Genomic DNA, 25,048 nt, shown 5'->3' on the forward strand with positions numbered 1-25,048 from the left:
TATTAATAATTGAATATAAATATGAATGAATATGAGAAACAGCCCAGATTGCTGGTTTACTGATTTTGTAGACAAGTGGTTTACCTACAGCTCTTATGGTTTGTTTTGGCTTTCCACGCATCAGTAATCACATCTTTCTCCTTATCCCCACTGACTGTTGTTTGGTACTGTCTTGTGTGTTCTGGAGTCGATTATGACCCTGTACTTCGCACATTGGCATCATTTACCTCACAAAAGGTTTAATTTGTATCACCATTTATTTGTTTCCCCTTGGCTTCACTGGATGGTTGGTGTAATGCAGCCCACTGTATCGATATGAATCAATAATGCAATCAAACAACCAGCCTTGACCCAAAATGCTTTGCTGCACCAAGTCCCAGAATTCCCCTGTCCACTGTTTCCGTAGCAACAGCAGAGATAAGGAGAAAATGAGGAGAGCAAGAGCGAAGAGAGAGAGAGAGAGAGAGAGAGAGAGAGAGAGAGAGAGAGAGAGAGAGAGAGAGAGAGAGAGGAGGGATGGTGGGGAAATGATCAAAGGATGAGAACGTAAGACAGAATGATTTGGACTGATAAAATAGGCATAAAGGATCTAAAATAACACACTAAACCGAAAGAATAACAATTTCAATGTTGAAAAACTATTTAAAAAATGAGCACATTTTCAACACCAGGATGGTAGGAAGACAGATAGATGGATAGATGGAAAGATGGATAGATGGATAGATGGATAGATGGATAGATGGATAGATAGATGATAGATGATAGATGATAGATGATAGATAGATAGATAGATAGATATATAGATATATAGATAGATAGATAGATAGATAGATAGATAGATAGATAGATAGATAGATAGATAGATAGATAGATAGATAGATAGATAGATAGATAGATAGATTTGACCTCCTGTGACTTGCACCCTCGAGCTATCGGGTCAAAATAGGGTCACTAATATTTAGATTATGTAGTGTATAGTTATATGTTATATGAACAAATCAACACAAGATGCTGATGTCAGCTAAAATCTGTACCTAAGCTGATTGGACAATGACAATCCAATCGCAAAGCAGAGTCCAATCAGAAGGCAGTTGGTTCTTTTGCCTGAAAGGTGCAGTACACCTTCAAGGTGGATTGTGTTTAATTATTTGTGTCTAATTATTTGTGATCACTTTACAAACTCAAAATGTTTTGACCCCAATTCGAGCCCATATTGAGCCAGGATCATCAAAAGGTCAAAGCATACTAGGCTACAACAATCCCTCTGGCAGGGGCGAAGTAAAGAGGGTTTTTATGACATCACTGTCATTTTTCTCTGTCTTATTTCAGGCTCTACAAACCAGAAGTAGAAGCTTGCGCCCCTGCCCTATAAGTCGCTTATAGACTAGGCAGGAGACGAGTCAGAAAGTTACACAGCAGGGAAAAGGAGTGTTCCAGTGGGATGCTGCCCTTTCAAAATGCCTCCAAAATGCTCAAGTCTTCCGTTCTTCCCGCCCTTCACAGCCACAGATCTGAAAGTGTTGCATTCTAATGACAGCAGTGACATTAAGATCTGTTATTCATCCCATATGAGTAGAGCGGGTTCTGTAATAATGTCAGCAAGAGAGGGGCAGGGAGGAAGGAAAGAGGGGTTCCACAGATGGATTGGAAGAAAGGCCCAGCGGCACATTTAAAGCAAAAGCCCAGCGACTGGAGGTGTGCATTATTTATCTCGCTAAGAGACTTAACAACTGCAAATATAAGAAAATTACAAGCATAAGATAAATAAAGCACAGATTTTTTTTCCTCAAACAAGTTGTCAGCTAATTGGTTTTTTTAACTGTTTCCACAGGATTCAAAGTTTTTAAAGTTTTTGAGAGTGCAGAAAGACAGAAAGCTACGAGGCCATCACAGCACAGCCAACACTGCCACCACTACACTCGTCACCATAGCCCTTCGAAGTTGTTCTTACACTTACCTGAGGGTGTGTGTGTGTGTGTGTGTGTGAGCGTGTGTGTCTTTTCGGGGGGTGAGAGTTTAGTCTGTCTTTGCCTGCCTGCTCATCTATCAGCTGGTCTGTCAAAGAAACCTGTTTTTTTGTGTGTCTCTTTGTATTTGAAATAAAGCCGTTAGGTGTCTCTATAGCTAACGTAGCTCTTCGAAGCCCTTCTACAGCCGTCAGTGTTCCAGCCCAGCCTGACAGAGAGGCCCACACAGCTCAGCTCGTTTCAAAGTACAATGGGAACTTTTTCTTTTAAACTTTTTGGGAAATCATACTTGAACACAAAGCTGTTTCTTTCCAATCGTCTTGAGCCCATTATGCAATCCATGGAGCCGAGTCTGCTGTGAGACAAAACACTGCTCTCTGCGTGCTGCGCTGTAAGAACTGACCTGAGCTCAGCTCCAGAGGAGAAGACAAAGGTAAACTGACCAACCGACCAACCAGCTCTCACTCTCCTGGTGCGGCAAAGAGCCAACCAGTGTGCAGCGGTCACTTTCACTCTGGCACCCATCCCGAAACAAAAACGTTGAAATAGATCCCCATTTATTCTTTCTCTCTTATTCCCTATCCTTAGTGTTTCAGTGCATATACAGTTTTAGTTTTTTTGATTGATCTCAATAGTACCATGAGAACTTACTAGACCTTAGATCTGCAAATCTGCAAACCAGGAACCAGCACCATCTCGTTGAAAGCAAATGGGAATTAGCCCCCGCTGGCCCATTTGGACCAAAGCTGCTTTCAAAGAGGTAAATGTGACAGTGAATGTTTGGCAAACCTCCACCCCCCCACCTCCTTGCCCTCACCCCCCAAACCCCTATCTGTTAGTACCAGAGTGAGAGGAGACCAGGTGAGAGGAGGAGAAGGAGGAGGAAGAGGAGGAGGAGCAAGAGGAGGGGAAGACAGCTACACACAAAATACAGACACACACACGGAGTGCGACGGACGAACAGACAGGAAACAAACACAGAAAGAAGAAAATAATGGAGAAAACAGACAGGCAGACAGATGGACAGTGTAACACAGACCAACAAGAGCCAACGTACAAACGCATGACCTGACACAACCTGGGGAAGGAGACAGTAACACAACAACAAAATAACAATAACAACAACAACAGCACGCATCAGACATGGATCCACACTGTGAACTTTAACCTTCAGACCAACTCTGTTCTCCCTGCTGGATACAACGTACTGTCGGTGTGAAAGAGGCGTATCTCTGTCCCACGTGAATAGGCTAATGAACAGTACACAGGCATGCATTGAGTCACACAGCCAAGCTCGCAGTCACACATTGTGTCCAGTTATGTGTGCGTGTGTGTGTGTCTGTGTGTGTGATTCCTTTTGCAGGAAGTGGCTTTGTCGTTTAGATTTGGTCCACTAGCACTGTTTTCGCCGTGCGTTACTATTTTATTGTAGATTATTATTTCATTATATGATATCATATTTTAATATTATATTTTCTACAAGCACACAAGTAATTTAATTTGATCAAACAAAACCTCTACAGTGCTACTTGAAGCTAAGGTTGGTAAGTCTGGAAAAGCTATCAAGAGCAGGGTACACTTTGAAATGTATATGCAACCCATACATCTCACTCCCTCCCATCAGCCCTCTTGATAAAGCTACAGCCCAAAAACACATGAACACACACTGCCTGACAACTGCTCTGAGTTTTTCGTGTCGTCTCTGCTTCAGCTGTGTATGTCTCCCCACCTGAATACTCTGGTCTTGAGCAGTGAGAGCTCAGGCAGACAAATAGGATACAACTTCAATCCAACCTCTAATGTGTGGACCTGTTTTTTCAGTTTTAAATAAGCACCCATTCTCAATACCCGTGTTCTGTACCCTCTACAGTATGTGCTTGTACTCAGCGTGCACAACCTGACAAGTATCTTAATGTGCCGCAATTTTACACGTAAGTCAGCTATAGGTGATGAGCAGTTTTGTGTCCAGTTGCCGGTATGGAGAGAACTACAAAGTGGCGCAGAGAGATGCATCTGTGTGAAATCAGTGTGCTTGTGTGTGTGTGTGTGCAAAACTGTACTGTAAAGAGTTTTGAGTGGTCAACAAGACTAAAATACAGACCATTTAGATGACATTTAAAATGTACTTGTACTTATAACTTTGTGAAGACCATTTAAAGCATAGACAATACAGCGTGAGGACATTTTGACCAGTCCTCACTTTTTCAATGGACTGTTAGAATGTTAAGACTAAGGTTTTAGGGTGGGTTGGAATAAGGTTTAGGTTTGAGTTAGGGTTAGGCATTTAGTTTTGGTGGTTAAGGTTAGGGTAATGGGCTAGGGAATGCATTATGGCAACGAGTGTCTTCAATAAAATATAAGTACAAGAATATGTGTGTGTGTGTGTGTGTCCGGTGTGTAATATTTGTTTACAATATTATTTGTACAAGGGGAAGTATCGTAGGATATAGGACAGAAAATGCTACTGAGCTTTATTCTACATACAGATGAGCAGTGATAAGATGAAGCAGTATAGCAAGTAGGCTAATGATAGTAGTTAGTAACTAATCAACGCTGCTGACAACAATAAGCAATACAAAATATTGTATATATAGTATAGTATAGTTTATATAATATAAGGATTTTGTACTGTATGGGCAAAACACACACACGCACACACCATGCATAAGCTACTCCCACCACCACGCACCACTGTTATTCACAGTATGATGCTGAACCACACTTAAAATTACTATAACAAGCAACCTGCATGTACCTTTACACATTTTACCACACGCCTGTGTGTGTTTGTGTAAGGTGCAATGATGTAAAGATGTGTGTGTGTGTGTGTGGTTGTGAGTTATGAGGCATTATGATGTATTTCCTGATCTTGATGTTGTTACTGGGGGTGGAGCGCTTCTCAGCTTCATGGTGTTGTTTTTCCTATGGTGTAGAGAAACTGTACATGTATCTATCTACTCCAATACACTGATTTCCTCCTGTCAGATTCAACTTTTCTTGTCTTCTGTTTCCTATTTTTCTCTCATCTGATAAATGAAACATATTGAATGAATCCAACTGATTCTAAGAGTAAAGCAACAATGCAATAATCTAATAGTTTCTCTAGTTTAATCTAGTCTGATGTACTCTGGTTAAATCTACTCCAAATACTGCTAATCTAGTCTAGTCTAATCTAGTTAAGCTTTGTCTAACTGAATCTAGTCTACTGTAGTCCACTGGAATCTTCTCTAATTTACTTTTATCAAATAAAGTCTGAATTATTCTAATCTGATAAAAAAAAGTCTAGTCCAGTTTCCTCTAATTAGTTTTGTTTGTTCTTGTTCTTGACAGTGTTACCTCTGTGTTTCTATGGTTTGATCCATGAGGCGGTGGGATGCTATAGCAGAGGCCCCTCCGGCTTGAACCACTCCTCTCCCAGGAAGGATGTCACACTGCTGGACTCTGAGACGTCAGTGTGTGTATGGGTGTGTGCTTTGGAGTGTGTTTGTGTGTGTAGATCAGGGGAAATACAGTAGCATAGAGGAGTGTTACAGGTGAAAGGTCGGGGGTCATATATGAAAACGAAGAGAATTATTTTAGTATCAGCATTTGGGGTGGGCAGGAGACAAGATGGCAGCGGGAAAATGGACGAATATAATGGAAATTTAGAGGAAAAGATACGGCGAGCACGGAGGCGCGGATGAAGCAGGAGGGAAGGAGAATCAGGCGAAAGGAAAAATGCAAGGAGCAAGTGGACGAGGTGCGTGAACAGTAAACATGGGTGCAGAGATTAGAGTGTAGTGCAGGGAGGAGAGAGAGAGAAACAGAAGAAACTGTTAAAGAATCATGTCAGAAAAATAAGCTGCAGTGAATTAAACAGAGTGACAGAGTGAGGAAGAGACAGCAGACAATGACGATGAAGAAGCCTGAGGTGATGCCTGAGAACAGACAGACATTCATCTGATCCATCTGTTCTACCAGACTACATTCAAACAACTTAAGATTTACACATGAAGGGTTTCATTTCAGAAACAGATTGAAATATTTATGTGTTTAATGTGTTATTAAATATTGCATGATGAGTGCATGATGTAAGCATTTTAAACAAAGAGGCTGGAGAAATTTCGTATTTTTCTTACTGTCAACTAATCAAATCCCATTAAAAGAGCATCATTATTGTTGTTATTATAAAGATATAAAGATCAACCTTTGGAGCTGATTGGTCAAGGTGGGGGCCGTCGGGACGCCACACACAAACAGTACCTTCTCTATACGATTTCACTAATGTATGTTAAAAACTACAGTGTCCCACAAAAGATGAGAAAAAGAAGACAACTTCACGAACATGTTTTCCCAGGTCAACTTGTTTTCACCTCTAGATTTAAGGATGAATAGAAAAAGAAGAGACTTGATTGATGCTGGTCACCTGTTTATTCAAACTTTATTGATATTGAACATATCACAGGTCCAAATCGCATCAAATTTCACACTGCACTTCCTTGGGCCCATAAAAAAAATACATGCGAGTCTGAAGCCTAAAGGCAGCGGGCTCTCGAGATATGCCTTCCATGTTTATCATAAAATAAAACAGTTCTACAATAAACTATCACTTTGTTATTGCCTGTGTGCTGGACGTTGTGTGCAGAGCTTTTTATAAACAGGCTATGGTGCAGAGCGGAGTCAAAAAACGTTGTGTTTATCCTACTTGTTTTTTTTGCAATAAAGTCGTACTGTGTCAATAATAAACTGGATTATATTTTGTGCACCATTTCTATTGTCAATATTTTTCTTAAAATAAAACTGAATTTGCTTTATTACTGTTTTCATATGTGAGCTCTATATAAGTTTGAATGATTTACATAGGTGGTATTAATATTTCATATATTGCATGTTGGCTATTTCAAGGTCTGTGAAGTCATCAAGACAATCTTCAGATATTTGTGTCCACATTCAGACACACGGACCACCTACCAGAAAGGATCGGTGGTGCTGATGCTTGTCTCCTTTTGTCTTTTTGGGGGGGGGGGATTTGTAGACAGTTAAAAAATTGAAAAACTCCTGATGCCTCTCTGTGTGTAAAAATACAGGTAACATAATAATCCCATTAAAGGGCAGTGTTTTGAAATGAAACCGATTCAGCTGTATGAGGTTTAACACAAAGAACTGTATCAGCTGTGGTGAACACAGAATACAGCGTACACGGGAGACCGGTGTAATCTCGCATGTGACTGTGGATCCACCTCAGTGCAAAATCCCAATATAACCTGATTTGACGACAGTTCACAAAATCAAAGACAGAAATCTGTCATGAATACGTTTGTGTTGCACTACAGCGAATCCAGTCACTTGCATATCAGTGCGGATGGTAGTGCTGCAGCAGCCTCTGCAGTACCTCTGCAGTACCTCTGCAGGATAAATGCATGAAGGGGAATTATTCTACTACAGCTGTAGATTGAAGGTATGACTGAGCCTTTGACATGGTGTTAGTGTGACAGCAGAGAGTGTCTGAGGGGATGTGAGTTTTTTTGTCATTACTGCTTTTTTGAGTCCTTTATTTTGAAATACATTTATACATTATATATTTTACGTCGTCTGTATGGTACAGTATGTGTGTGTGCTTTTGCATCAGCTTTTTCTGCATCAGTTTGTGTGTGCGTGACAGATAGGTGCTGAGGGGTAGTGACATCATTGACTCCAGAGAAATGCATTTTTTATATTGTGGGGCTTCAGTTATTATTGTCCAGCCTTTGTATTTGTGCATGTTCAGTATGTAATTGGATATTTGTGTTCGGAACATATGTATGTACAATATGTATATATTTTTACTCGCTACACACACTATGAGTTTATATCAATCAAGACCACGCATCGAGAGACAGCCCACTGCTGTCACTAAAGTACTGCCCTCCCTCCACCCCTCCTCCTCTCCCTCCTCTTCCTCCTCCTGCTCCTTCTCCTTCTCCTCCTCCTCCACACTCAATCCTCCGCCTCCCCCCCTCCGCCCTCCTACCTTTCCGAACGTTCCCATCCGTTGTGCGCTGGAATTCCCCCGCGCTCAGCAGGAAGCAGGCCCGGTCATGTGGGTAACGCTCACGACTAGTGGTGGAGCCGAGGCCCCCGGTGGCTGGGCTGCGCTCGTCCCCAAGCACCTGGTCAATGGTGGGGCAGTCCTCATTGGCCAAAGCTGCTGTGTTGGCCGCTGTCTCACCATTTTGCTTGGAATCTGTGTGAAAAACAGAAATGAAAAGAGAAATATCAAGGTTGAGGACTGCAGGCGGAATAAGAGATGTATAAATGAGAGGAGGAAACAACAGTTTGAGAGAATTGCCAATTGGAAGGAAGTTGAGAGAGAATGTGGCGGAGGGGGAGTTGAAGAAAGGGAAGATTAATGGTCAGGAGAGAGAGTGGGGAGGAGGGTATTGAGAGAAGAGGGGAAGGTAAGGTTGAGAGCATAAAAGCAATAAAAATGGAAAAGGGAGATAAGACCAGAGGTGGTGAGGAGCGACTCGGAGGAGGACAAGTAGAAGGGATTAGGAGATGAGAAACAGAAGCAGGGAAAAAGGGAGGAAAAAGAGGAGAGGGAGAAAAAAAAAAAGGATTCAAAGGCAAAAAGAAAATTAAATTGGGAGAAGAGAGAGAGGAGAAATGATAGACAGGAGAAGGAAGGAGGAGGGGCATGTGAATGAAGGTTTGTGCCTTGTGATAGTTATCCTGATCACATGACCAACACACTGCAGCAGAGCAGGCTGCATACTCACACACACACACACACATACACACACACGCACACAAGAGGAAAGGGCTACAGGGGAAACTGTACTTGTAGCTTTCAACACAGCTGTCAAATCTAATCTGATATGACTTACTGTTCAACAGAGCAGTGGACACACACACACACACACACACACACACACACACACACACACACACACAAACAAACACACACTGAAAGACAACACAAACATGCACACATTATACATGGACGAGGGTCAGATTATGTTGGAAACCATCTAGTTTATCAATATTGATGAAATATAGAACAACAGCAATTGGTTTCTGACGCTATTCCAGCACCTGACTTGCTGTTTGGGATGGATTATACTGGCAGCTTTAGGGACTATAGGGTTTATGATCTATCAGAACCACTTTGACCTTGTCCTAACAAAGACAATAAGAGTGTTGCGCTCAGTTGGTTAGATTAAAAGTGTTACAAATAGTTATGTAACAAATGAACAAAGAGAGCCAGAGAGAGAAATACAATCCTTCTCTGTTTTCTCACAGCTGGCAAGTCAAGGCATGAGGAGAGTCACAGAAACGTTTGAAACAGACTCCCTGTAATGACGTAGGAAAGGTGTGTGTGCACATGATAATCGAAGCTCTTCGATTATCTCTATTCATCATTATTCATCATCATTATTTGAACGGAGCCTGCTTCATAGTCTACATCCATGTAAACACTCCTGTGATTATGTTTAGCAGGTGTTATATTCGCCGCCTCAATATGTCCACTGAACATGCGACTTTTATGCTCACACTTTACAGGTTGACTGCCCGACCACAACGTGGTGCTCACACTGACGCCTGGGCCGCACTGGGTGTGTTTGCTACGCGTCAGAACTGCGTCACTGATCTGCTGCGTCTCAAGCATCTGTTGTTCACACAGGGAGCATGTCTGCTGCGTGCCAGCTGCAGAACTGGTATTGTTTTCGAATAAAAATACGCTAAGCAAGATGTCCACAGCGCACCGCTCATGCATCCAATGTGAGAGAAAACATGGCAACGACATTGGTTTTGTCCATTGACAATTCAAATGAAGGTTATTTAGACAAAATGGCTGCATTGTCAGCAATATTGTCAAAATGACGGAAAGCTAATGTTCCTTTGGGCAATTCTTCCAAAAATATAGAGCTGCCTCAAGACTACAGCTTTAACCACAATGCTGCAGTGACATTGTAGTTGGTAAAATAAAAACATGAAATTTGGAATTGCATAACTTGCATTGCATATTTCTTTTTGAGTCAAGTATTTCAGCTCAACAAATTCAGTTGTATTTAAATTCAAACACACAGCATTCAGTTGAGATTACTTTTTAAAATGTTTACTCAGCTTCTGAGGTGCTGAAAATGATCTTACCAATGATTTGTAGCCATTGTAGCTTTGTTTTTTCTTTTGAAAAACATGCGGCCGTCGATGCTGTGGTTTATTCTGCTTCTGATCTCAACTCATATCCTGATACCCTGACCCAACTCTTCATGGGAAACATTTGCATTTTACGGATGTACAGGCTTAACATCGAAAAATGCAAAACCAGAACGAACACATTGCACACACACACACACAGAGAGAGAGAGAGAGAGAGAGAGAGAGAGAGAGAGAGAGAGAGAGAGAGAGAGAGAGAGAGAGAGAGAGAGAGAGAGAGAGAGAGAGAGAGAGAGGATGATGGACATGTCTATTAAAACAGCAGAGCAGACATTGGATGAGATGGCCTGGATCAATGTTTCAGCAGTCAGAATATAATGTAAAGCGCTATAGACCCCATCCAGGATTATCAGAACATGTCAGCCTTGGTGGTGCAGCATCAGGCTGGGACAAGAAAGAGATGGATTTGTCAAGAGAAAGTCATGTTTTTTTCTCAGCTTTCTCGCTCCATCGTAAATTAAAATCTATTTTAGTGTACTCCACTCTAGGAAGCACGAGGACATCAGTAGTTATTTACAGCTTCAAACCCTCTTAGATACACAAGTCTCACATCATCACAGTGCTTAAAATCTGACCTCCGGTTGGCGGGAGGGTCAGAAACTTGGACAGTTTTATATAATGATCTTGTTAAGGCCACTCCAGTGATTAACTTTAGAATTTGGAATTCTGTAAGTATTAGAGTAAAGAAGAAGAGACGTCTGATCTGAAGAACAAATCCGTTTTTGAACCATTCCAAACCATGTGTAAAACAATGAGCCGTTCAAGGCACATGACCTCTACTGCTCAATGACAACAACACTCTAATGCTCCAACTGAAATTCACGCCATTTTATAATGACTTTATCAATGAGATTCAAGGTTTACAATTGGTTTTGTTAGGGTTAAGACACAATACAGGTTATAAATAAATACATGTTTGCCTCTAATGATTGGTATTTTATTATATTTTATGACACTTATTACAGTAAATGAGTGATTATCTGAAAATAATAGAATAACAGATAAACAGAAACCTCCACCACAAATTTTGACTCTGAATTTTGAATTTAGGCTGAATGATTTGTGCAGATTTTTTGTTTTGCCTCTAACAAGCAGATCCATTGCTGTCAATAAGTCATATGACATTCCAGCATTGCTTTGTGGGGCATGTGAGGCTGACCTTGAATTCAAACTCTGGTATTTGAAAGGCTGTTGTTCAGTTACATCATATTAACACAACATTCCCATCCACACATGTTCAATCACTCACCTGCCCTGTTGATCTCAATGATCTCCTCCTGTGCCAATGGGCAGTCTCCAGTACCCATCATGCTGCCAGATCCTACCATGCCCGGCCCGAGCACATTGCCCATCAGCCTGTGAGGAGAGGCGGTTGCCATGGCTAGGGCGTCTGGCTTGCAGTAGTTAGGGCTGCCTGGCTGTGGCGCTCGGGGGATGTGCTTGTTCCTCTTCTTGGGGAGCTTCTGCTTGGCCATGGCCAGGGAGTAATACATGCCGAAGTTGTTGACAATAACGGGCACAGGCATGGCAATGGTCAGCACACCAGCCAAGGCGCAGAGGGCACCCACCAGCATTCCCGACCATGTCTCAGGGTACATATCTCCATAGCCCAGTGTGGTCATGGTCACCACAGCCCACCAGAAGCCAATGGGGATGTTCTTGAAGGCGGTGTGGGCCGCGGCCGTTGGATCATCTGGGTCGGCACCAATGCGTTCAGCGTAGTAGATCATGGTAGCAAAGATGAGGACGCCCAGCGCCAAGAAGATGATGAGCAGCAGGAACTCGTTGGTGCTCGCCCGCAGAGTGTGGCCCAGGACCCGTAAACCAACAAAGTGGCGGGTCAGCTTGAATATACGCAGGATACGGACAAAACGCACCACACGCAGGAAGCTCAGCACGTCTTTGGCTGTTTTTGAGGAGAGGCCACTCAAGGCCACCTCCAGGTAAAAGGGCACAATGGCCACAAAGTCTATGATGTTTAGGGCGCTGTGGAAGAACTCTGCCTTGTCAGGGCAGAAGATGACGCGCATCATCACCTCAATGGTGAACCAGATAACACAGACGCCCTCCACATATGTCAGCCAGCCATCTGTGACCACCTCATACACTATCTGCAGGGTGAAACAAAAAAATAAAGGATTAATTGTGTTTATCAGGCCCTTACTCATTTATTTGTTCATTCAGGACAGGCTATATGCCTGGGGGCACAATACAATGTTCCACAGGTAACAGTTTTTTGCGTTTATGCTTTATAGTCCCAGTTTGTCACAAATTCAGTGCAACTCTAAACTAAAAATACATAACTCATTTTAGGTCAATCCTAAATTCCACCTAAACACCTACATCCATTCTGCATCTGTAACAATACATCTTTTCCATTCATATGAGGTTAATGCTTATCGGACATGGTCCCTGCAGAATGAATGTAATAAACTATTCTAAATGTCACTTTATTATTTATGAAAAGTACATCTCAGCCTGTGAAAACAATTATATAATGATGACTTATGTGGATCTGGAGGAGCTTTGTCAAGTGTAATATAAAGAAATGTGGTTTTGCAATAAGGGTTATCTCTCCTTTGGTGATGTATGAGATGATACATTGACCTTGCAAGGAGGGTCTAGCAAAATGATGCTAATAATTGCATTATGGGATATGTAGTATAGAGTATTTCTCAAGGTTGATCCACGAGGTTCTAAAAAATGTATGGATATTTTAGCCTCTGCAGCTCCTTCATTCATTTTTAATCTGTACCACACAAATCACTTTATCTTTATCAAAGAGCTGCTCCAAATTGCTGGAGTGTCACATTCACATTGTTTAGACTAACGGACCAAGAGGCAGAAACGTCCCCGTACCTCCTCATGTGTCACGTTGCCGATGGTGACATTCTCCGTTTTGTTGTAGATGGTGTTGAAGGCTTCGTGGGTCTCCAGGCAGAAGGTGGAGATGGAGAGGAGGATGAAGAAGAGTGAGCCAAATGCCACATACTGCAGAGAGAGAGAGAGAAACAGACAGGGAAATATTAGATTTTGCACATGAACCTTGTTTTACTCAAAAAGAGCAGGGAACTGTCACACCTGCACACCAACACTGCAGGGGCAACACGGTTTTTGTGGACAGTATAAGCCTTTGTCTTTAGTATTTTGCTGTTCACGGGATCGCTGATGGAGGAGGAGGGGTTTGGGCCAATGCAGTATGTGGAAAGCAGTGGTTATGCCAACACGCTGCAGATAGGGGGCGGCAATGACACACTGAGGACAAATGCTGTTTAACTCAGCGCAAATGTCTTGACTGCTGCAATCCCACTGATAACGGCACAGTCAGAGAGATAGAGGGAGGGAGAGAGGATGATGGATGGAGTGTGTAAAGGAAATGAGGTACAATGTGTGTGAGTGTGTGTGTGTGTGTGTGTGTGTGCGTGCGTGCGTGCGTGCGTGCGTGCGCATGTGTGTAATAAGTTGTTAATGTAATAAGGTCAGTTATCGTCTGACAGTCTTTTACCACTAAAACACACATATACACTCTATCAGCCTTGCAACAGTAAATATGTTGCAGTGTATTATCACACATGTTCTGTATGTTGCTGCTCGCGTGCATTAGGAGATTTCCTTTGCTCTGCAGCATCCCTTTGAAACCAAACTGTCCCTAACCCTTCCAATCTCTTTGTCCCTGCATTTCCATAACCCTAATATTCCTTCTCAGCACTGTCCTGCCTCATGATAATGCAGATACTGAGTTGTCGATTCTGAGCCATCTCAATTTTTCACAGTCACATCATTTCCATACTTGGCATCGTGTGCTCACAGGCAACCGACTTTAACTTTAGAGCGAAGGTTGATCAGACACTGCATGCCGAGAAGCACATGATCAAAGAGAATTAGTGAGACCATGGCTGGGAAAAAGCATGGTTACATCTTTATGCAAACAAAAACAGGCAGAATTCTGGTTTGATTCGGACAGCAGAACAAGCTGCAAGCCCACAACTGTGACAAAAGCAGATACTGTAAGCACATCCGGTGATAACACAGCGTTAGAATTCTTTTGAAGTCCCGTTTTTATCCATTTGATGAAGTCCTATATTCACTCTCACACTCTCTACGACTCCTCAGAAATATTGTCTGACTCTTTAGCGGCTAATTGTTCGATTGTGTTTGACAGCTATAGTCTCTAACTGTGCCTGTCTGCTGCTGGACAGGCTGGTTTGACAGAGCCTTGTGGCTGAAGGCAGGTTAATGAGAGCCCTGAGGCTGAATCCACACAATAAAGTCGCCAAAAAAATCCTATTGAACCAGAAAGACACTGAAATGCTCTGCACAGCAATGCCAAAAGCTGTGAATGAGACCTTTATGTTGTTGTAGATCATTCTATTTGTAAAACTCTCTGAGCCTTTCAAACATCTTAAACAGTTGGCTGCTAAATACAACCGTGAGTCATCGACATACCTATGGAATGTCGCACTATTTTATTGTGTGCTTTGGTCCAGTGGGAGTATGTACAGTCAGATTAAACCTGATTAATTGTGTGCGTGTAAACAGACTCCCTGTTATGACATATGAAAGGTGTGCGTGTGTGTGTGTGTGTGTGTGTGTGTGTGTGTGTGTGTGTGTGTGTGTGTGTGTGTGTGTGTGTGTGTGTGTGTGTGTTGTGTGCACACATATGTTCACATATACAACTGTGCAAGTGCCTGCTAGGTCAGTGATGAAGGTCGACTTCCTGCTCTGTGTGTGTGAGTGCGTGTGTCTACTGACATGTTATGGACATACAGCATGTTTAATTGCAGTGCTTGTGTGTTTAGCTCCATGTATATATATGTGTGTACTTAAAATGAACCACTGTATGTGTTTGCTTAAGTATTTACACATGTAAGAATGCTCTCTCTCTCTTTTTCTCTCTCTCCCTCTGTGTGTGTATACGTACACGCTCGTCAGCTAAGTGATGAAGATAGACAAATGAAGTCTTCCTCTAAACCTCAGGGAGCACAGAAAGTCCCACAGCTTATTATCATGGTCTAATTTAACACTGCTATCTAGAGCTGCCCTGGATACACAAAACACACTCACACACACACACACGTTCTTGAACATTTCAGGGTTGTCGGAGAGTTATTAAAAGCAGAAACAAAAACATCCTCTCATTTAACTTTTCAACTTGCTCTTTCTCGAACCGGATGCTGCCCCTTCTTTAAAAAATATCAATCCATTTTCTCATCCCTCTGAGTTATTCTATTATGGTAGTTTTGAAAAAACTGATGCAGGAAAAGTTCCTCTGTTGCCCTTTATCCGACAGATATGTGAGTAACAAAAATCAGTCTTATCAGTCTGAAAGGAAGAATTTTGAATACAATGAAATGGACTTCAGGTCATTATCCTGTTGACCGAATCCTTTGGGGACTAATCGAGAGCACTGTTTTTACAGTGCACCAAATTCAATGACTATTCAACCCTTCTCTAGTCCTAATTCCCTCAAATTTAAGGACTCAACTCAGCGTAGCTTGAGGGTGCTTTCACAACTACCTTGTTTGGTCCAAGTTTGGACTTTTCTGTTAATGCTGAGCCAAAATAACAGGTGTGGAAGGTGCCTCGGACCGCAGGACAGACCAACGGACCAAAATTGAGTCCAATCAAAAGAGGGGGACTCGGTCAGAACCAAACTGAACCATGATTCGATTACTTTGCAGTGTGAGAACACATGCAAAACGGTTCCTTTCAAACCAATTGCAGGAAGTTGACACAGCATAAAACAATAGAAGAAGAAAAACAAGTGGCTGGTAGGATTGCTTGTAATCTTTGCCACTGATTTGAATGACGAGGATATTAATTAGAGAGTAGTAGAAATATCATAATGATATTATAGTGGCAACAAAATGCTGACTACCTTTTACCTATGCACTTGATTAAAAAATCTTAGTGAATAAAATTGCCGAATTGACAAGACGTAAATGTTACACGCAGAAATGTGTCAGTGTGCAGTTTCAGTGGACCAATCACAGGTAAGCTCTTTACATTCCCAGTCCTTGTTTTGTTGCATGTTTTGGTTTTATGTACATATGGGTGCAAATGATATGCTGCTTTTTCAGGGATGTAGGAGTTTGTAGGTTTCTGTTGGTCTGTGCCATACAGGCTGTCCTGCTGCTGCAGTTGTGTCTGCCAACTGCTTGTGGTCGTGTGCTATATAAATACAGACCATTTACACGAATGTGTTTGAGGCTTAAAAGGAAACACTTCCATTCACTTTCAATGTGGTGACTCCACACGTTGCTGAACTGCATCGTGGCTCCCTTGTTTTGCTTTGCTTGAGAAAAGCTAAACTTTTCAAGCATGACAGGCACTCGACAAGGAAATCACGTTCATACTAACACAGGTCCATCCCAGTGTCCCGAGCTGGAAACGGTAAGTGGTTCTTTTGTCGTTTTGGCGATAGCCCAAACAAGATACACATTCCTGCAAAAACACTTTCTCGATAATAACATTATCTTTGTGATGTTTTACAGCTAGTTGAGGGCTTTATTGTCACTTGGACATCAACTCAGTTCCAGACCAGTAACTTGCTGACGCTCTCAAAGACTTCCTGCCAATCATTCCCAGTATTCCACTGATCTACAGTTGACAGGGACACAACAGACACAGCAAGCAAGAGGCAGAAAAAAAGTCACTGCTGGCAAATGAACACAGAGGAAAACCATGCAGGGTTAAGATATTCCAAAAATTGCCATTGAAAAATATTGTTTTTAGGTCAGAAAGAATTCAGCTTGTCTCTTGGGCCCCATGGGTACACACTATGTGTTTGATGAGTAACACTGAATGTAAGCAGATACTCTGTTGACCAACCAGGCTAAAAGTAGTAGCTACCTTGCTACCATTCTAACATTTGTGCATGTGGCACTTAAACAGAAAGTAAGCCTGAGATATTTAGTCATAAATCAAACGTATTTGGCTCTGTGACATGTATTTTCTGCAACTGTTAATTTTCTCTTTAAGCATTGTGTGTCTAACAATACAGCTGAGATTTGGGTTGTGTTGTCACATCACAGCTCACACTGTGAACTCTTTCAGTGGGAAACACATTCTACCTGCCAAATGCTTCCCAAATGTCTGGCTGAGTGTGTCTGCTCTGTCAGACGCTGCCTGTGGCAGATAACCATCCACCATTAGGCATCATAGTCCGCTGGTAGAATTATGTGATTGTCAGACGGACTGATACGAGGGCTTTAGCCTCAAATGTGGCCAGTTAAATGAGCATTATAAACTGACTGTGTTATTTTGACTTTTACAAAACCCTCATGCAGACTGACACAATTTTCCAAGAGAAAACAATGCACCATTAATACAATATATTAGCCACAATCAGTGAAATACACAAGTGCATATCGTGGGCACGAATTTGTCTCATTACAGGTCACCTTTGGGACTTTTCCAGACTTTTCCTGAAAGCGGCTCATTTTAAGAGTAGATCGCTATGTTAATCTATTTTTAATGGCTAACCTACTCGAGAGAGCATCAGATCAAAACCTGCCATCCGGACTACTGACCAGTCAGATCACAGGGAAAGTGGAGTACGGCTTTAGGAGGACAAATGTACTGAGTTTACAACAGGAACAAGAGATTAAGATTTGATTTGACTCGCACTGTGTGCAGCAGGAAATCAGATCACAATCAAGACATAATCAATGGAAACCACATGCTTTCTTTGGCTACACTGTAAACACATACAGCAGCTGCTTCTCTGTTGTATTTATGACAAAGTAGCTGCTCAGCGAATGTCTTTGGTGCTAACAGCAGTTACCACGTCAACAATTGTTAAGAATTTCATCTTTAATTATTAGTTATTTATAATGTTGACGATTACACTTCAAGTCATACATTTCACAATCTGTATTCACGATCATGAACAACATTAAAACCTTTTTGGCTGATCATGTTTATCTGCTGCATCTTTATTAAGAGTTCAGTGTGAACCATGTTTGATGCGAATCAAAACTTATTGTCTACTTCAGATCTTTTTTCTTTGTTACCTATGAAAATAATTCATTTAGAATGGATAATACATGTACTAATATAGTATGATACATTTTTTATTGACATGCATATACATATATAAGTGCACTTTAAATTAATTTAGTTAATGTTACTGATAGGTTTGGTTTTACTCGAGTGCCTGTATTGGCGGGACCTCCATAGCACCGCTCCTCTCTACTCACTGTGCAGACTCTGGCTCCAAATGGCGTCACCAGTGCAAGATGGCAGCTCCTGTAAATGGGATATTTTGGCTACATTTGGAGAGGCGTCATCCACCTTTACATACAGTCTACGGGTTAAACAGGGGTTCATCTTACTCTTTCTCCTCTTCTGTCTTAGTAAATTCCTTCCTTCATCTTCACCATCAAATTCCCTTGCTTCTGTCAGTCATACAGAGTGACCTAAATCTCTTCCCTTACCTCCCCTGAACAATCTCCTCTCATTCTTTGGCTTTCCCTCTTTATCTTCTTCATCACTGACTATGCCTTCTCCCTCCCGTCTTGGCTTTTTACTCTTCTATTTTTGTGACTCTTTTTATACCTTTCTCCTTCATTTGTGTTCTTCCAGTTTTTGTCATCTCTTGGTGCCTTTAGATCTCTCTGCGCTAAATCCTTTTCTTTCTTTCTTTCTTTCTTTCTCTTTCTTTCTTTCTTTCTTTCTTTCTTTCTTTCTTTCTTTCTTTCTTTCTTTGATAGCTCATCTCATAAGTTTTGCTCCGAGCAGGGACCATGTCCAATAACCCTGTTTTCAGCTTCAAAATGTGTCTATTTTCAGCAAAAAAAATATGCCTTGCACCACCCAGGGAGCCACACAAAGTTAGCAGTTAGCTAGTGGACATAGTAGAGCATTTAGTAATACATAGTCAGCTATTTTTCCTCAGGAGTTCAAGAGAGCGAGAATATTTTATTTCCTTTCATTAGGAAAAAAAGAAAAAACTCACAATGAATGCCAATGTGTGGTGAATGTTCCAATAGATCATTGTTTGCTAACACATTTGCCAAGAATGAGTTTATGCAGGTATTAATTCACAAAAACAAAAACCTTATTACTATTTTGGTCCTTCCCATGAAGCCAAAACAGCTCTGATCTGCCAATGGACATCCTGTGATAGGGGTAACAGGCAAGTTAGAGCAGATGAACCTGAGGTAAATCATTGTCTTTGCCATGGAAAAACAATTGTCATCATTTTTAGTTCTGTTTAAATTCTTTATAAATTTTCTTTTAAATTAATGCTTCAGTGGCTGAGAAATTAAGGTTTTCTTGATCCCGTAACAATCTGGCTTGTTGTGATATACTCCGCCTCCCCCCAAAACATGTCTCTCAGCCGGCGCCTTGGCCCAGCGGGCTGTGTCAAAGTCTAGGTCTGAATCTTCGAACTTCTTGTCATTGTTGTCTACATCCAAGTAACTGCTATACTTGGCGTGGATGTTGGTCCTCTTGCTCAGGTCATCAGCCATTTTCTGAACACATTTGAAACTGTCTGAAGACATTTTCCATAACACATTTCGCTTAGCAATTTGCGATGCATCTCACTGGGGACGTTTCTTCAAAACCTCGACCGATTGTATATGTGGCACCAGGGCTTTAAGGACATTCAGGCATATGTTGCATTCGGTCTTTAATTGTTGAGTCCTATAAGTTGGGAAATGGATCTTGTTCCGTCACATCTCCCTATACCCTGTCATTGGACCTCGGTTTGCAGAACACTGGTACTCACCGCTGCTGACCCAGTTGTGTCAAAGTCACTCTGGTCTATGCATTTTTCCCACATAAAACGCGTTAACTACTTGACTGTTCTCTTTCCCAACCATGACACGCGCCTTTGATTTGTTGTTCATCAATTTTACATGTTGTGTGACTTGTTGTTGAGCTCTTCCCAAATGTCACCAAAAGAATACCTGGCCTCCACTAAACAGCTAGAAAAAGATAGATGTATAGAAAAAGTCAGTGACTAACTGGTGAAGAAGTGAATGGTGTGCAGCTAAAGAGCCAGGTGCTGCTTTGAATGGGTCTTGTTGAGACTTTGTTGAGAAAGTGAATATTGGATTCGAGAAAGGCAGATAATGTTGCCGTGAATGTTGGATGTTTCAACAGGCACTAACTCAACCAGTGCAGGTATAATAGTATAGTTTTCTAGTTTCTCCTTTGCTTTGGCCCAATTCTTGAATGGGCTTTTTCTCCCCGAAACAATATGTTCAAATCTCTGAACATTATATTTGTTTTTTAAAACAGATTAGAATTTATTCAAGCAAATTGCACTTTTTGACCACAAAGTGCACAATTACCACACACACTTAATGAGTTGGTTCATAACTTCGGAACATTCTTTCATTGTTCCAGCAATCAAATCTTTAGGGAGATATGACCTCACTGTCAATGGACATCGAGCCACAATTGGTACACCAGGCCAATGTCGGGGCAACATTACAAAGTGTGCTGCCATTTCTGAGAATGATGTGAGAACATACAGTATATTCCACACATTGGGACCTATACACCCAACTTCTCCTTGTGTTCCTAGATACACCTCAATACAAGAACATGGACAAGGTTTAGTTGAACCAGATTTGCCACAATATGTCATTGTGTGGGATAATGTTTGATTAATATTTTAAAGATTTTTATGATTTGTTTGTTGCAAATGAAACAATGGAATTCCTGCACCATACCCTCCATACCAGACTGATATAAGATGGAGGAGGGAAATATATTACCATCAGCCTCAGTGTGAACCACAATAAAATTCAAAACTGCACTCATACAGACAAAACTGTATAGTACAGCCAGTAGTCAGTCAACAAAAAAGTAGAACAAAACATGTATGAGGGACATTTCCAGGGTTGCCTGCCATGGTAAAACTCTAAACATTTCACTTTTCGTGTGAAGACTTTTCATTGTGGTGTCATTGGCTAATTTACAGTCACAAAATCTATGATTTTAGTTTGAAATGTTTTGTGTGGGTTACCTTTTGCTGCCAGGCAATAGAAGTGTCCCATGAAACAGTTGTAGATAATTGCTCCTACAGTTCAGAGAATGTCAGGACTGTTTCATCTAATGAGCCAAAGCAATTGAGAAAACCTGTCAAATATTTTTGCTGACATGTAACCACTCAGCTCTTAGCTAAAGTAGTCTACACGTCAGAGAAAATACTAACCCAAAAATAAAAGCATTAAAAGCATTAAAGTGGTCTCACTTAGATTTGCTTATGCTGGCGCATTAGAAGGATTACCTCTAAAACATCATCCGGTGACACAGAAGATACTCATTACCTAAGTACTTAGCTAATAATGTCAATACTGAGAGGTGGAGGGAAGAGGTGGGGATGGGGGAGTCAGCAAGGGAGATGGATGTTAAGAAAGTGAGGAGTGATAGAGAGAGAAGGAAGGAAAAATCTCTTTCTTCCAGAATCCCTAGAAGAAGATAGATAATTGCAAGAAGGGGATGAAGCAAGAAAAAGATGCTCTCAGCTTGGGACATAGGATCAAAAGCTTCTAATTAGAGTAATTTAACCTGGTCAGACCTGAGATATGCACCCAGACCCTCCACAAAAAAGATAACTACAAAAAGTGGAAGCTGAGGGACACTCAATGTAAGCCGGGACCTTCAGCTCGTGGATATAATAGGAGGCCAAATAATGCGAGTGTAAGCAAAGGAAGACTAAAGGACAGTTCACGTAGGACACAGAGGCTCATCAGCACTGTCAGGGTTTTCAGGTCACGTGAAATTCACTGGGAGCTAGTTCAAGTGAACGCTGGTTACACAATGCAGAGGACCCAGGCTCACATCCTGAGTCCTGCACGTGGGAAGGTTCAGGTAACAATAGCACTTTGGTTAAGGTTTTGGGAAGGACTGCTTCAGGTTAAATGTTCATGAAGTAAACTCATTGTGGCTCGTGTTTCCAGCCACATCTGATATTGTCGTATTTGAACCAGGGACCACAATCTTTCCCTAACCTTTGCCAAGAAAAACAAATAATATTGTCAGAGAACATTTTGTACATATGTGTGGTTTCAACTTTTAGATTTTTTTCAAATAATGTAACTAAAACCCAACCTTCTGTTAATCAGATGTTTCAATCATTGTCTCCCTGCCCAATGCATTGCTTAAATCTGACGGCATATCAAGGTGGTGGTGAGAATTCCTCCACAACAGATAGAAAACTCTGTGTGTTAAGCGGTTACAGCATCTATAAAATCTGGTGAGGAGTTCTATGACATTTCCCCCTTTAGCTTAATGCTTTCACTGGAAACACGTAAATATGTTGAACTCCAATAGCGCTCTGACATCATCTTCATGGAGACTTTAAGCTTCATTGTTGTTCACCGAGTAGTACGTTTTTTAACGAGACAGACATTCAGTTGTGTTCAAGTTGTTGCTTCAGCACATCAGGCCACATTCGCACAAAGTGTGTGTAGGAAGTAATGACACTGAGGAGGCTGCGGCGCTCCCAGGCAAACCTAGGCATAACAAAATCCATCAGTTAGTTTTACTCAGACTTTTACTCTTTCTATTCTTTCAAATACTTCATATGGTGTGCAGTATTTGTGGCAGAGAGGTTTTTTCAATTTTCAATTTTCTATAATGCGCAAATAAATCGAGGCCTCAAGCACTTTATCCATTTGGTCAAAAAACCACAAACATCTGGGTTTTGTATTCAATGGAAATGGCTTCAATCTGTATTCACTCCCGGGTCAATTGACTCTGCAGTTGACACAGGACACACATTCGTATGAAAAGATTTGGTGGTAAGTGGTGTGTGCAACTGATTTAGCAATATTCTTCTATTTTGAGTTTTAAGGTACGAACACAATTTGCAAGTGGTCCAGACCTGTCGTAGGAGTCATTTGAAATTAGTCTGCTGTTTTTCAGATCAAGTTTTAAATAAATGTATTGTATATTTCATTAATTTTAAGCAACTATAAATACATATCTCACTTGCCATTCACAATTTTATTGACAATATTCTATTTAACTCTGCAATTTGAATTATAATATAATACTTAATGTATTCATGTGTCATTGCACAATGGCCAGGGGAGCAGACAATTTTTTATTTTACAAAATAGTGCAGTTGGTATGCATATTGATGTTATGCTAAAGCTCAGTGGCTCATGACATCTCTTCTCAACCATCAGTCAAGACAGCAGCGCCTATACAGCGAGTGTCATATTCACACTCGAGCCGTGGTAGAGCCGCAGTTCGAGTCGTAAAGACAGATTGGATGTACGTTGAGCTGCTCTACACGCCAGAGACTTACATTTTCTGGATCTCTGAAACCAGGACCTCACTGTTAACATTAAGCTCTTTTTTTTATGCCATTTTCATCAATGAACTCTTGTGCCATGGGGCAGGAAGCACAGCCTTATTTAGTATTACTGGGGGCATTACCATGCACGTTGATTCAAATATACACAGGTGACATTCATCATGTCTACACTGGTTAGGTTAGAAGCGTTTGCTTAAATTTTAAACAAGAATAATAAAATGTTCTTGCATTTGGCTAATTACCTTTTCCTTCTTTCAGGCCCCAAACGATTGTGAGAGGACTGGTTTCTGTAGACCAGTGCAGCACATAGCTGGTGACTAACCTCAGAGGTCCGGTCCGCTCTGCTGATGAAGGTCAATAGTGACATGTTGTGGAGGCAGTCGTTGCTCTGCAGCTGCCTCAGCAACCTGAGCTCATTTGGACACGTTTTGGTGCAAGTTTAAAAAAATGTCAAAATGATTCCATTTTAAAAAGTGGTGCGGACATGACAAGAAGATCAGTGTTGTTGAATTTGAGAATTGAGCAAAGGCTGGTACTGTATAAATGACATCATGTTTTCTCTCCTTTTGCAGTGACGCAGCAGTTAGGATGTCCTCTCCTACACTGCAGAAAAGACCCCCCCCCACACACACACACACAAACACACACACACATACACACAATGTCCCTTGTAAAGGTGACTTCACTTCAAATAGTGCGGCTGAACATTAACATTATTCCCAGGATGAGGGTACAGCAGAATGTACACGCACACACGCTCACACTGACACACACCTTTTAAGTGTGACTTGTGCTGCGTCAGTGAGACTCTAGGTGTGTGTATGTGAGGGAGTAACAGGCGGAGAAGGTTTAGGTGTGAGACAGCCTACATGTGTCGCCTGCTTTGTAGCTGGGAATTGTTTCAGACAGAAGGAAGTGGTGCAGAGCATTGCAACCGTAACTGGGTGGATTTTGCTTCTCCTCCACTTCTGTGCCACTTCATTTTCCCACTTTACACTCATTCATCCCTTACTCTATATCTAGCTGTCTGTCTGGCTGCCTTCATCCTCACTGCTGTCTGCGTTTCTCTGCATCTCTCCGTCTGGCCTGTGTGCTGCCTCCTTTCTCTGTCTCTTCCTCTCTCCCTGTTGTTCACAGATGGTGACATGCAGTGTAGGTGACAAAGATCAGCGTTAGCACAAACAACAACACAGCCCTGACTATGGTATGAGCCTAATGGATAAGGAATAAAAAAGGAGCTTTACAATCATGTCCTTTTTTATCCAACAATTGTATTCTTCTATTTATTCTTTAATACACTTAAATATGCTTATGTACAACTGAGAGGCAGGTCTCCAGACCACAAAGACACTAAAGTCTCAGAGAGAGAGAACAGGGTGGCACGTGGATGCAGTCAGGGGGATGTGACTGCAGTCTTTTCACTCCGACTTTGAGAGTGGCATAGTTTTGCTTTAAGATGCAGCTGGACAACAAGTCTTACAAACAGCGCTGTTTGCAACATTTTGAGAAGGGTAGTGACATTATTTTTTATTTAAATCAATAAATAATTATATCAAAGTAAATCTCCGATAATAATTGAACAAGTCCATCCATCCATTTTTATCCTTTTTCTCCAAGG

At 41.5% G+C, this 25,048-nt stretch overlaps 1 protein-coding gene and 1 long non-coding RNA gene across 5 annotated transcripts in view; both read right to left on the reverse strand.

Moving 5' to 3' along the window:
- Nucleotides 1-25,048, reverse strand: part of LOC117766876 (potassium voltage-gated channel subfamily C member 1-like) — a 69,233-nt gene that overhangs the window by 21,479 nt on the left and 22,706 nt on the right. For all 4 annotated transcript variants that reach the window (XM_034594291.1, XM_034594290.1, XM_034594289.1 and 1 more), the window contains exons 2-4: nucleotides 13,005-13,136; nucleotides 11,395-12,256; nucleotides 7,957-8,169 (exon numbers count right to left, since the gene is read on the reverse strand). In XM_034594291.1, coding sequence (XP_034450182.1) covers nucleotides 7,957-8,169; nucleotides 11,395-12,256; nucleotides 13,005-13,136 — 1,207 coding nt within the window. The remainder of the gene's footprint in view (nucleotides 1-7,956; nucleotides 8,170-11,394; nucleotides 12,257-13,004; nucleotides 13,137-25,048) is intronic.
- LOC117766946 lies at nucleotides 2,589-5,486 on the reverse strand. The gene is made up of 2 exons (XR_004614794.1): nucleotides 3,836-5,486; nucleotides 2,589-3,749 (listed from the first exon to the last, which is right to left on the reverse strand). It is a non-coding gene; the product is annotated as an uncharacterized LOC117766946 (long non-coding RNA).

The sequence above is a fragment of the Hippoglossus hippoglossus genome, chromosome 8 (assembly GCF_009819705.1).
Source record: "Hippoglossus hippoglossus isolate fHipHip1 chromosome 8, fHipHip1.pri, whole genome shotgun sequence".
Classification (NCBI taxonomy): domain Eukaryota; kingdom Metazoa; phylum Chordata; class Actinopteri; order Pleuronectiformes; family Pleuronectidae; genus Hippoglossus; species Hippoglossus hippoglossus.